The following is a 13,338-nucleotide window of genomic DNA, read 5'->3' as shown; positions in this document are numbered from 1 at the left end:
ACCGCAAAAAAAAAAATGGATTTGATTCCTGCATCAAACCTGTTTTACACATGGGAACACTGAGAATTTGAGTAACCTGGGCTACCAGGTTAGAAAGAGGCAGCCGAGCGGAGATCAAACCAGTATCGCAGTGACTTTTCAGCTTATAATTTATCCCTTATACCACTGGAAGAAAGTGTTTCCCTTTCTCAGCTATCTAAGGAGGTCCACACCCCTAAAAGTTAATTGCAGTCTTGTGACTTGCTTTGGTGGAAGAAACATAAGCAGAGGTGACATGATTCATTCTTAGTGGAGACAGTGCTTACCTATCCACTTCACTTCTGCTTCTGCAGCCCTGAGAGCATCAGTTTGGAGGAACCATAGGATCAAAGGAGCATGTGCTACTGAGCCAGCACCTGGAGAACATGGTGGGAAGCCATCTGAACTGATGGTGGACCTCCCATGAGAAGGAAAGAAACTTTTGTTGTTTTAAGCCACTGAGATTTTGGAGTCGTCTGTTTATGCCGGATAACCTATCTTATCCTCATGTATTCAACTAACCACACGTTATTCTCTAGGCCTACTTCTGTCCTTGATTTCATATCAAATCAATTCCTACTTCCCATCCTCTTAGAGTTATTATTTCAGTTTATATGGCCGCATAGCAAACCACTCCACAACTTAAAATGACTTACTGTTTCTTATGACTCTGTTGGCTGATTGGTCTCAGCTGCATGGTTTATCTGCTACACATAGGGCAGGAGAAGTTCACTTATGTGGCTGCATTTGCTGGGGAGCATGGCTGGGGCTGGAATGCCTAAGATGGTCTTTCATCCTTGGGGTCCTCTCTCCACGTGGCCTCACATCATTCAGAAGGCTAGCGCAAACTTCTTTACAACGTAAAGCTTTCTAAGAGGACAAGTCCCCGGTGCAAGTGTTTATCAAGCATCCAGTTGCATCACATTTGCTACTTACTATCTCACTGGCCAAAGCAAGTAACATAGCCAAGGCCAGAGTCAATGTAGATGGGGCTATGTGAGGACATGAATTCCAGAAGGCATAGTTCTTTGGGGACCTTCAATATAAGTCTATAACAGCCATTAATTAAGCATTAACAACTAATATTCACAGTTTTAAAAGAATTTTCACATTTATTAGTTCATTTCGTTTAACAGTAACCCTTGAGAAACAAATAAATGCCACCCCTATTTTACAAAGAAAGAGACTGGGGCTCAGAAGTTTAGACACCTAAAATCACACGACTAGTAAAAAGCAGAATTGAGACTTGAACTCAGGTCTTTTTACTGCAAAACCTGTGTTTTTCTATAACACAGCTACCTTTGGCCAGAGCAACCTGTGTTATCCAGCTATGATTTCCATGTCTGATCTTTACAGTTTTTGAAAATTTGTTGACAAGTAAATGAGAGAATCATTCACTTTTTCCAAATACTTTTTCTAGAGCTTAGATTGTTTGTTTATTTATTTTTGACGTGTTTGGGGAGAAATGCACCCAACTCTCAAAGACTGCTATGTTGAAACAGAGTTATTAGCAATGTTTGCTTATTGCAAAGCAAGCCCCAAGTAAGCCAACATAGCTATTGCGAAGGACACGGCTTATGTCAAACCCTGAAAGGATTTAGACTTCATAATGCCCAAAGTTTCTTTTGAGGAACAGAGGGTCCTTTTCTATACCCTCACCATGTGACAAAGAGTTTCAGCCTAAAACTCCTGTGCCCAAGTTCCTTAAGGCATTTATACTACTGTGCAAATGTCAATACTAGTAGCCCACAACTGAGGGACAGGACTTATATCACTGGGGTGGAGTTGGGTTGCTGGGCTTATAAATAAAAATTTACATTGAGAAAGAATCCACAATTGTTCTTATGATTGTTTACAATTCCTGGCTGCTGGAGAATAAATCACAAAGAGACTGAGATCAGATCTGGCTCAGAAGAGCTACCTGTAGTGCTGTTGCCGTGGTAATCAATGACCGAGGACAAGAGATCCAGGGGAACTATAGCCCCGCTGCCCATTAGGAGCTGGAATCTGCCATCAGGCCCTCGCTGGATGAGATACTCCACTGAGGAATGCCCTCGGCAATGTCCTGTTGTCTCGTTCCATACTCTCGGGCCCCAGCCTCCAGGTGACACTTTTCATTGGGAACATTGGCTGGTTGGGCCTTTGATCCATTCCCTTCACTTTCCTTGTCACTTTCCTGATACAGAGAGAAATAAGGAAATGTTTAACAGTAAACCCAATACCTCTGATCTCCCCCTCTTATAGAGACAGCCTTATAAGAAGCCTCCCCTTTATGCGATCTCAGGCTTCACACTCGACTACCATCTACGAACTATCTCAGGACCTTCTAACTTCACACAAGAGAGGCAAATACGAATAAGCATCATGGGGTGAGAGGCATTGGAAAAAGAAGTCAGTCTGACCATGGGAGCTCAGTGAAACTGCAGTTACATGAATTACCAGGTGGGAAAATACTCCTCTGTAAGGGCCCAAATCAGGAACAACCAACATTCCCATCTCAGGGCTCTTGGTGTCCCCAGCGGGATGTCACATACCTTATTTTGTGTTCTATAGTACTCATTTAACACATACTGGTATTTGGGTTGATTAAGACCAAAGAAGAGAGCAAATCTTCCACCAAGGAATTCACATGCTAGAAGAAAGAAAAACGCTTTGGTAAACTGAATTAATAATTAAAGTTTAGGGCTTCCCTGGTGGCGCAGTGGTTGAGAGTCCGCCTGCCGATGCAGGGGACGCGGGTTTGTGCCCCGGTCCGGGAGGATCCCACATGCCGCGGAGCGGCTGGACCCGTGAGCCGTGGCCGCTGAGCCTGCACATCCGGAGCCTGTGCTCCGCAACGGGAGAGGCCACAACAGTGAGAGGCCCACGTACCGCAAAAAAAAAAAAATAATAATTAAAGCTTAAACTCAAGTTTCAACTTGCCCTCAAATGGCCTATTACTATACTTAACTTCAAGGCTGACAAAAGATTTCAATTGCTCCAGACCCTCAAAAAGTCCTAGGACTCAAAGGGAATTTGTTAAATCTTCTGTCTTCACATAGGATTACATGTAAACTATCCTTTCCAGATGAATATATCAGGGGAGATTTTCAAAATACTTAATAACAGGTACAGGTCCCGAGCAATCAGAACAGATGTTGCCTATCCCCATGTGTATCATCTGATCATCAGCTGTGAGTATGTTGCAAAGTATACCCCAAATTAAATCCAATGTTACCGAGACCCACGTCAGAAACTTTTCCGTGCATCAAAACAAACTCCTTCCTAGCAGCAATTTAAGACCTTCCTTGTCTGCCTTCAGTTACAATATCAAGGTGGCCTGCAGCCTCAGGGATTGTTAGAGTTAGGGATAAAGGTTTAGCATGAATAATGAGGGGTTTCCAAAAAGGTCTCTCCTAGAGATGTTCTCCTGTAAAAGTATAGGACTTCTGATGTGCCTTCCCCCCTTATAGGACTTTCTGATTCCCATGATTCATTCCACTTCTGAAGAAATTGCTCATACAGTGCATCAAAATGATGCTGTCTATTCTTTTTTAATGTGCTTTATCCTTTCAAAAATACTCTAGCTCTGTAATCTGTTTGTTTGCCACAGTGCCTAGTACATGTGCATAAGAGAAGTTTCTAAAACATTAGAATAAATCTCAGGAAGTTTTCCTGTTTATGACCTACTAGAATCTTACATGGAAAAAATTAATTACCAGTGTCGTCTGGGTTCCAGCTCTAACCAAAGTCTCTGTGTAAAGATCAGACTGTTAGCGTATTTATGCCTTCACTACAATCTGGAAGCCCCCGGCAGAAGCCCTTTCAGGCTACAGTTCCATTTGGAACCCTGAAGGCAGACTGATTCCCTGTGTGTCCTGCCCCTGTCATCTGAAGTCAAAGCCCAACATAGAAATCACTGTAGTCCCTGTTCTCCTTCACACGCTCATACTGCTGTACTGAGTTTTGCTTCTTTTACCTGATCTAATCTCTGAGGCTCCCTCCCTCCAAAATATTTCACCTCTTCAAACAGTCTTGCCCTAACTAAAGCATAGAAGTCTCTGGAAGGCAGCATTTCTTCTGCCAACATATTTTGGTTGAGGTAAGGTCAGTATTCACCTGGGTCTCTAAAGTAACTTCCAAATTACAAACCTTCCACCTTGATCAAAAAGCACTTAGGGCTCATACCATCTGACTAGATCTCCCTTATCATTACTTTTAATGTGATTTAAAGACCCCCTGGTCACTTTCATGGTCCCCAAGCTGGCCTTGGCCAGACATACTTTCATAGCATCCTTAAGATGTCTCCTCTGTACATCAACATTCCTGAGTATCCCAGTCTATAGTCCCTACACTCCTCCTGCCATGGAGGTTGTAACAACAAATTATCATCATGGGCATGTTTACCGGCCTATATTACCCATTGAATATTAAGGCCCCTGAAAGCAAAGACTGTCATTTGTCTTTGTGTCCCAGGGTCCTGCACAGTGCTGAGCATACATGAGTACTCAATAAATGTTTACTGAATGAATGAATGAAGATCAATTCCTAAGAGCTATATTTTATATTTTCTCAGATTCTTAAAGTTGTTTCCCCCCATCACATACACAAGCATATGCAAGTTAGAAGGAAATGAGTAATTACATGTTGCCAATTGTGATTTTTAAAAAATTGATGAAAGTCAAACAAAATAAGATTTAGTATTTTGTCTCTTGTAAATAGCCACTTAGGCTATTCATTATGTCCTTGGGAGGGATCACTAAAATTGTTTATAATAGAGTGATTATGAAAAGGGAACTTGGAACTGTGTCAGGTTACAGTTGAAAAAAGGAAAAACTTGGAAGTTTATTCAGGTGAAGAGTCACCTCAGGGAGGACTGACTATTGTCTTCAAATATTTGAAATTCTATGAAAGAGGAATCTGGACTGGTGTTGTCTGGCTTTTAAAAAGACAACTAGGATCAATGGGAAGGACTTTAAAAGAAGATAGAATAGAAGATAGAATTTACTAAAAAGGGTTGAGAAAAGATGGCAGGGTCTGCCTGAAGATGTGAGGTTCTATGCCTTCGGGAATGTTCAAGTGTAGATATGGAAGTGACCAGTTCTTCAGAATGCCACGGAGTGGATTAAAGCACTGGAAGTCCCATCTAACTCTGAGGGTCTGTAAGTCTATATTTAGGACAGAAAAAAATAACCTTAGCAGTACTTACTAGAAAATGAGGTCCTTGCTATTCGCCCTGCCCAAAACCATAGGTAGGACCCCCATGAAAGTTTAGACTGCAAAAAAAAGAGAAACCAAATCAGCATAAATTAATAACAGGAGTGGTGACTGCAGAGTCTGCAGTGTAGACGTTTCAAAATGCTTCGTAATAGGTTCCATTTTCTCTCATAGATGAGAAACCTAAGATTATCAAAATTATAAGTTGATTGTACTTGGCTGTAGAAAGCAAACCAAGGAGAGCAAGGAATTAGCTTAAAACTGTGTTTTCCACAAACCTCATCTGCCTTAATTTCGCATTCACTCAGCCCCCATGTTCGCTAATAATGATATTCTAAGCTTACAGGATCAAGTGTTGAATTTGTTCTCTGTTCCTCTTTTTCTTCCTCTTCCTCTGTGCTATATTCTTCCATGATGTCACCATCAACAAAATGGATAACTCTTTTGGGAGTCCTCCTTTTGGAAGGTCTACCCTTTTCTAGTTCTAACTGCTGGAAACTGTCTTTTTCCATAAGGAAAAAACTGGTAAATGAAAAACAGGACGCCTTAAGACAATCTGCCCAGGACAGTGTTTACATAGCAGAGACGTGTCTAATCATTTTCAATGGATTGTAAAGACAGAGAGTTCAGAGGTAATCGCAGCTATGATCTCATCAGTTCTTCAAATCCAAGAGAAGGCAGTTTAGTTCTGTAGCAAAACAGAAAAGATTCAATTAGTAGTGAAAATGTGAACTTTGGGTCTTCAAACAAACATGTCAACAGGATTCCTTTATCCCTTATTAATTGCAAAAGCTGCAGTTTTTGGTAGGGGTAGGAAGGGGCCATCGCCCTATGGAAATTCCTCAATCATTTCAATAAATACTGAGGAGAAATATAAGTAGTGGTAAAGAGTACAGGCTTTGCACAGACAGGTGAAAATATTTGCCAAGTATATGTCTGATAAGGGACTTATTTTCAGAATATATACAAAATAACTGCAATTTATAAAATATAAACAACTCAATTAAAATAAGGGCAAAGAATTTGAATAGACACTTTCCCAAAAATTTACAGATGCCAAATAAACTTAGGAGAAGTGCTCAATGTCATAGTCATTAGACAATTGCAAATAGAAACCATATGCGATATCACAACATAGTCACTAGAAGGAGAAAATTAAAAAGACTAACAGTACTAAATGTTGAGGGGTAAGTGAAGCAACTAGAACTCTCATAGACTGCTTGCCAGTGGGACTGCAACTAGTATGGCCACTTCGGAAAACAGTTGGACAGTTTCTTAGAAGTCAAACATATACTTACCATGTAATCTTGTAATTCCATGTCTAGATATTTTCCCAAGAGAAATGAAGATATATATCCATCTAAAGATTTGTATGTGAACATTCATAGCAGCTGTATTTGTAAGAGCTCCAAACTGAAAACAATCCAAATATCCGTTAACTGGTAAAAGATAAACAAAATGTGGTATATCTATTCAGCGGAATACTGCTCAGCAATTAAAAGTAACGGACAACTAATGTTTGCAATACCCTGAAGGAATCTCAGAAGCATTATGCTAAGTAAAAGAAGCCAGACACTGTATGATTCTACTTACGTGAAATTTTAGAAAAGGCAAAATTACAGTGGTAGAAAACAGATCGGTGTTTGCTAGGGGTGACAGGCTGTGGGAGGAGATTAACTACGAACGGGTAAAGGGAACTTTTTGGGGTGATGGAATTGTTCTAAGAGATAGTATGATTGTAGTAGTGGTTACTCGACTGTGTATACATTTGTCAAAACGAATCAAAATCTAGACTTAATTTTATTAAAGCTAAATCTTAATAAAGCTGACGAGCTTGGAGCCAGACTGTCTAGGTTCAAAATCCTGTTGCTTGATATTCCAGTGTCTTGGTTTCTTCATCTATAAAATAAGAATAATATAATTTGAAAATGTGTGTGAATATAGTACCAACCTTGTAAAATTAAGGAGTAAATGAGTAAAGACACATACAGGCTCAGAACAATTCTTAGAAAACAGTAAGTATTTAATAAAAGCTAGCTATTGTCAAGTACTTATCACTTACATAATGATGTGTATATATCAGGCACTGTTCTAATGTAGTAAGTACACTCTTGTCTTAATATTTAATATATTTTAAGATTATATCAGCAAACATGACAGGCTGAGCTGATGTGGAAGAATTTTTCTTCCTGTTCCAAACACACAGAAATGCGGGATAAAATGAAACAAACAAAACATTAAATCAGGCTGCACTAAGGAAGTAAGAAAGAGAGTCAGAGAGAGGAAGGGGAAGGAAGGGAGTGAGGGAGGGAAGAAGGAGGGGAAAAAGAGAAGGAAAGGAAGAAAGGAAGAAAGCTAACCCAGGTGTCAGAAAAAGAGAGGAAACTCAAAATCATACAGGTGAGCTGAAGCGGAGAGAGTTCCTGGGGTTTCAGAACCAGATATAGGCCTTGGGGCTAGAGTTTTAATACTGGCGCAGAGAGGAGAGAGTCTAAATCACAAATCCCATGAGTGTGGGGAGCTGAAGTAAAGCTACCTGCATAAAACTAAGATAATAAAGTACTATCTTAGCTACAAAATATGGACAAGTAAAACTACCTGTTGGCCTGCAAAAGTGGCAAAATAATTTGTCATCTCCTGGCAACTTGGGTAGAAATAGTCACCTGAAAAAAAATTGGAGCCCGAGGCCGGGACCCCATACTGGTACGTGGCCCAAATTCATAGCCCTCATACGGTATAAGGACCTATAAGGACCTGAAGCGAAGCTGAGTAACCTGGAAGCAGTGCAGCCCACAGAACTCTCAGATGCAAACGCAAAGTCACCCTGGAGGGAGGCTTCAACAGGACAGGGAACACTGGACCTCCACTACAAATAACCCTGGCCAAGGATGCGCTCATTGCAAAAACTTACAAATCACATGAGGAAACCAACCATCATGAGGCGGGTTCAGCAAATGAAATGAAAAAAATGGGAGAGTCCTCATCCAAGAATTAGGAATAATAGAACAACATGAAACTTTAAAAATGAACATGGTTGGGCTTCCCTAGTGGCACAGTGGTTGAGAATCTGCCTGCCAATGCAGGGGACACAGGTTCGAGCTCTGGTCTGGGAAGATCCCACATGCTGCGGAGCAACTAGGCCCGTGAGCCACAATTACTGAGCCTGCGCGTCTGGAGCCTGTGCTCCGCAACAAGAGAGGCCGCGATAGTGAGAGGCCCGCACACCGCGATGAAGAGTGGCCCCCACTTGCCACAACTAGAGAAAGCCCTCGCACAGAAACGAAGACCCAACACAGCCATAAATAAATAAATAAAATTAAAAATAAAATGAACATGGTTAATATATTCAAAGAGATAAAGGAAGCAAAACATTATAGTATCCAAAAGGAACAGGTTGATTTGAAAAGGAACCAAACAGAAATTCCAGAAATGAAATATATGGGAACATAGGATAGGTTGGATGCAGATTAAACATAGTGAAGAAATCTGAGGAAATCTCTCATAAACAGCATAAAGATATATATATATATGTACATATATATATATTCTGTTAACATGAAAGAAAAGTTATGAGCTAAGAATAGATGAGAAAGTTCAATATACTTTTAATGGGAGTTCCAGAAGATGTGAACAGAAATAATGGGGGAGGTGATGTTTGAAGAGGTAATGGCTATGGATTTTCCATATTTGAAGAAAGACACAAATCTTCAAATACGAGAAACATGAAGAATACTAGAGGGATAAAAAAATAAAATCAAACCTAGATCATAGAAATTATAGAAAATCTTAAAATTTGTAATAGATAAGGCAGATTAGGCTAAAGGCTAACTTCAAATCAGCAACAACTGAGCCCAGAAGACAGTTGATTATTGTCATAAAGAATTCAATATCCAGCTGAACAATTTTTGAGAGTAAAACAATGACATTTTACGACCTATAGAAACTGAGTTAAGCATTCCTGCATCTTCACTGAACGATGAATAATATAATATGCTGTGTCAAATAGAAGGAAAGTGAACGCAGAAGTAAGAGTGAGATGCAAGAAACAAATGTAAATGAACAAGTAAACAAAGTGAAACTCTTAATAGTGACTCTTAAAAACACTACTTTGGTAGGGCACAGTATAAAAACAAAGAAGTATTAAGTATTAGCTAACAATAACAAAAATATGAGGGGTTGACCTCTTTAAGTATTGTTTTGGAATACTTTGGAGAGGATAAGTATGCATGCTGACAATTTAAAGGTGACTAGCAAAATAATGGAATTAGAATGTATGGCTTCAAAACCAGTAGAAGAAAAAAAAAAAGGAAATAAACGCTCCAACAGAAGGCAGGAAAAAGGGGATAAAGAGAGCAAAGGAAAAGCATGATTAATGAAAACACCAATGAAATATTAGAAATAATTCCAAATAAGTCAGTAATCATAATACATATGAGTGAATCAATTATCAGCCATCTATCAAAATGAAGACCAGCAGATTGACTTTTTAAAAGTTTTATCGGCAATAAACACAGGATTGAATATACATATAAATATATATTCATACATACATATGTTTATGTATGCATGAATCAGTCACCAAATCTTATTTGTACAATGCCATTGTTAAAGGTCAGAGTTACAAAAAGCCTGTCAAGGGTTAAATTTGTTATCCAAAGCAAGGTGATGTGAGACCTTCTCAGCCCAGGGTCCCCTGAGGAGTCTTAAATGATATATTCATGGTTTTCCCTGACTGACTTAGTGGCAGTGTATCACAAAAGAACCTTGGTGAGAAGTAAACTAAAACTATTTGGTGAGAAGTAAACTAGAACTACTTAGTTTCTGATGCCAAAGAGCAGAAAAAAAAAAAAAAAGATCTTAACTTGGTGTTTAAAATATGCCGAGTATAACAGTATTCCAAAAGTAAATATTTTCAATGCCATGAGAAATAAAATATGCTCTATAACAATCAGAAGAAAATAAAAACATTTTCAAAAAACAACTCACCATTATTCCTCTGCTTTTTCTTTCATTGCTTTAATTGGCTTTGGTTTTGAAAGTAGTGCAAAATTTGGCGTTAGAATTTGTTCGGTAGATGACAAATTAATACAACTAGCCTTTGTGCTGACGTGGAAAGGTTCTCTTGCGTGTGTCCTATAGGGCGGAACGAATTTGAGTTGTGGGAAGGTGAGTTATGTTTACACGTGCAGCGTTAAATAAACCCAGGGGCCCTCAAACTTGTCTTCATGTTAGGATTACCTGGGAGTCCTTTTTTAAAATTCCAAGGCCAGGACACACCCGAGACCCATAGTCTATTGGGGTGGGACATGGGCCTCAATTATTTTTGAGGCTTCCCTGGTGATTGCAATGGGCAGGCCAGTTTGGGGACCAGTGCCTGAAGGAGAGCAGGAAGAAATGTGACTTCTAAATTGAACAGACTTGTGGGATTTCCCTGGTGGCGCAGTGGTTAAGAATCCTCCTGCCAATGTAGGGGACATGGGTTCAAGCCCTGGTCTGGGAAGATCCCACATACCCTGGAGCAACTAAGCCCCGTGCACCACAACTACTGAGCCTGCGCTCTAGAGCCCCCGAGCCACAACTACTGAGCTCGCGTGCCTAGAGCCCGTGCTCCGCAACAAGAGAAGCCACCACAATGAGAAGCTAGCACACCGCGGCGAAGAGTAGCCCCCCCCCGCTCGCCACAACTAGAGAAAGCCCGCGTGCAGCAACGAAGACCCAACACAGCCAAAAGTAAATAAATTTGAATTGAACAGACTTGTGATTTAGTCATGTGGTGTACTGCAGAAAGCTCCAATAGCCAAGCTTGGGCTAAGAAGTCTTGCTTATTTTCTTACAGGAGGATTTATTTTGCTTTCTACTTTCTGAGGCCTCCCTGCTTTGCCCCCAGCTGAAAAGCTTACACATCAAAAGTTTAAGAATAAGGCCTAACAGTCTCATTATAGTCAATTTACTCCTTTCCAGACCATCTCCCAAGTCATACATTTCTGAACCAAATGAAGTACCCCAAGCCCCCATTCACCTGGCTCAGAGACCTACCTGGCTTACAGTCGATTTAGTGAATGCTTTTCTGCCACCTAATGGACATTTCAGGATATGCTATGCAAAATTCATCTTTGTAATCACAGTGTGTGTCAATATAGAGGGGGCTCAATACTGAACTGCGTGGAATCTACTTATTTTTTATTTACCAAAATCTTGCGAGCGTTGCCAACTTCACACCAAGTACCTAGACTGGGATGTTTTGGAAGTGATATTTCAGAGGGTCAAGTATTCCCCACAACATGCTTTGTACCTCAGTTTAATTCGTAGGAGAACCTCTAGTTTTTTCTTTAAAAACCCAAATCTAGTTTATCAAGGATTGTTCCCAAGTATATAATGTAATTAACATACCGTATAATCTCCCTGACCTTTCAATATTGGAGTACACCAGGGCTCAGCTCCTCATTTGGCCCTATGGCTTTTTTTTTTTTTTTTAAATAAAGTTATTTATTTTTGGCTGCATTGGGTCTTTGTTGCTGCGTGCAAGCTTTCTCTAGTTGTGGCGAGCAGGGGCTTCTCTTGTGGAGCACGGGCTTCAGTAGTTGTGGTGCGCGGGCTTAGGTGCTCTGCAGCATGTGGGATTTTCCTGGACCAGGGCTTGAACCCGTGTCCCCCGCATTGGCGGGCAGATTCTTAACCACTGTGCCATCAGGGAAGTCCCAGCCCTATGGCTTTAAATACTATCTACACACACATTTATAGCCAACATTTTTACCTCCCTGAATCTCAGATGCATAGATCTACCGTCTACTTTAAGTCTCTTTTTTTTTTTTTTTTTTTTTTTTGCGGTACGCAGGCCTCTCACGTTGCAGAGCACAGGCTCCGGACACGCAGGCTCAGCGGCCATGGCCCACGGGCCCAGCCGCTCCGCGACATGTGGGATCCTCCCGGACCGGGGCACGAACCCGTGTCCCCTGCATCGGCAGGCGGACCCCCAACCACTGCGCCACCAGGGAAGCCCTGAAGTCTCTTCTTGACGTCTCTTTTTGGACGGCTAACAGACAACTCAATCCATGTCTAAACCTTTTGCTCATACTTTCAGTGCACCCTTCTCCTTCCTGAAACTACCCCACCCACTCACCCAGCTCCCACTCACACAGTCACATCTACTCCTCTGGCAGTCTTCCCATTTCAATAAATGGCAACCCTATTCTTCCAGATCCTCAGGCCAAAAACATTGGAGACATTCTTGATTCTTCTCCTTTAATCACACCTCACATCAAATCCAACAGGAAGTTCTCTGGGTTATTGCCAGAGTCTTAATACCACCATTCCACTGCCACCACGCTGGTCTAAGCCATCATCTGTCACCTGGATTATTGCAGCAGTCTGCTAATTGGCTTCCTACCATCTACACTCAAAAAAGCAGTCAGAGTTGTTAAATGTTAAATCATACCATGTCACTTCTCTACTTAAAACTCTCCAGTGGGTTCTCGTCTCACCCTGAGTAAAAGCCAAAGTCCTTAAAATGGCCTACAGGGTTGTAGATCTGGCCCCAGTACTTTTCTGGCCCCATTTTGTTCTACTGATACCTTCCCCCTGAGCTGCCCCTGTCTCATTCCAGCCACTGGCCCTCTTACTGCCTTTCCCTGACCACACAGGCTCTCTGCCCTGCAGGGACCTTGTGCGGGCTGTTCTCTGGATGAGTCTGTCTTCCCTTAGACTTTGTTCCCTCACTTCCTTCAGGTCTTTGGCTCGAGGTCTTCCCGGGGCTCCAGTCGTTCAAAGAACCAGCTGACTTCGTTCACCACCACCACCACTCGACAGCTTACGTCATTGTTTTGTCTCCTTAGTACTTATCAACATTGAACACAATCTATATTTCACTTATCCTGTTTTTGTTTCCCTCTTCCCTTCCTTCTCTGCCCCGCCCACCAGCCAGGGTGGAAGGGGTTTTACCTGTGCGCTCCCTGCCTTATTTACCTCCTGCCACTACAGTACCTGACACAGCTGGAACTCAGTATTTGTTTAATAAATGAATCATACGGTCAGTTCACTTCAATGGGTGGGGGAAGGTACTATATAATAGATTGGAAAAATAAAGAGAACAGTCTTATAATTGTGTTTACTTCCTGATGTTAAAAT

General features: G+C 41.1%; 1 protein-coding gene across 1 annotated transcript; it reads right to left on the bottom strand.

Moving 5' to 3' along the window:
• Nucleotides 1-1,110: 1,110 nt before the first annotated feature.
• On the bottom strand, nucleotides 1,111-6,539 carry FAM177B (family with sequence similarity 177 member B). The gene is made up of 5 exons (XM_029229563.1): nucleotides 6,513-6,539; nucleotides 5,559-5,902; nucleotides 5,207-5,273; nucleotides 2,553-2,650; nucleotides 1,111-2,194 (listed from the first exon to the last, which is right to left on the bottom strand). The coding sequence occupies exons 2-5, from the start codon at nucleotides 5,724-5,726 to the stop codon at nucleotides 2,012-2,014; spliced, it is 516 nt and encodes a 171-aa protein (XP_029085396.1). The 5' UTR covers nucleotides 5,727-5,902; nucleotides 6,513-6,539; the 3' UTR covers nucleotides 1,111-2,011.
• Between the last annotated feature and the right edge of the window lie 6,799 nt (nucleotides 6,540-13,338).

Source organism: Monodon monoceros, unplaced genomic scaffold (genome assembly GCF_005190385.1).
Source record: "Monodon monoceros isolate NGI ecotype Baffin Bay Population unplaced genomic scaffold, NGI_Narwhal_1 Super_Scaffold_18, whole genome shotgun sequence".
NCBI classification, from domain to species: domain Eukaryota; kingdom Metazoa; phylum Chordata; class Mammalia; order Artiodactyla; family Monodontidae; genus Monodon; species Monodon monoceros.
The sequence above is the reverse complement of the archived record's forward strand: the minus strand, read 5'-3'. Positions and strand labels throughout refer to the sequence as shown.

Excerpts from the sequence above, each read along its gene's own strand:
- FAM177B (XM_029229563.1), bottom strand. The coding sequence starts at position 5,726 with ATGGAAAAAGACAGTTTCCAGCAGTTAGAACTAGAAAAGGGTAGACCT. Across the intron at positions 5,274-5,558 it reads CAAATTCAACACTTGATCCT|TCTAAACTTTCATGGGGGTC; the intron begins GTAAGCTTAGAA and ends TTTTTTTTGCAG. Across the intron at positions 2,651-5,206 it reads AGCAAGGACCTCATTTTCTA|CATGTGAATTCCTTGGTGGA; the intron begins GTAAGTACTGCT and ends TCTTTCTTCTAG.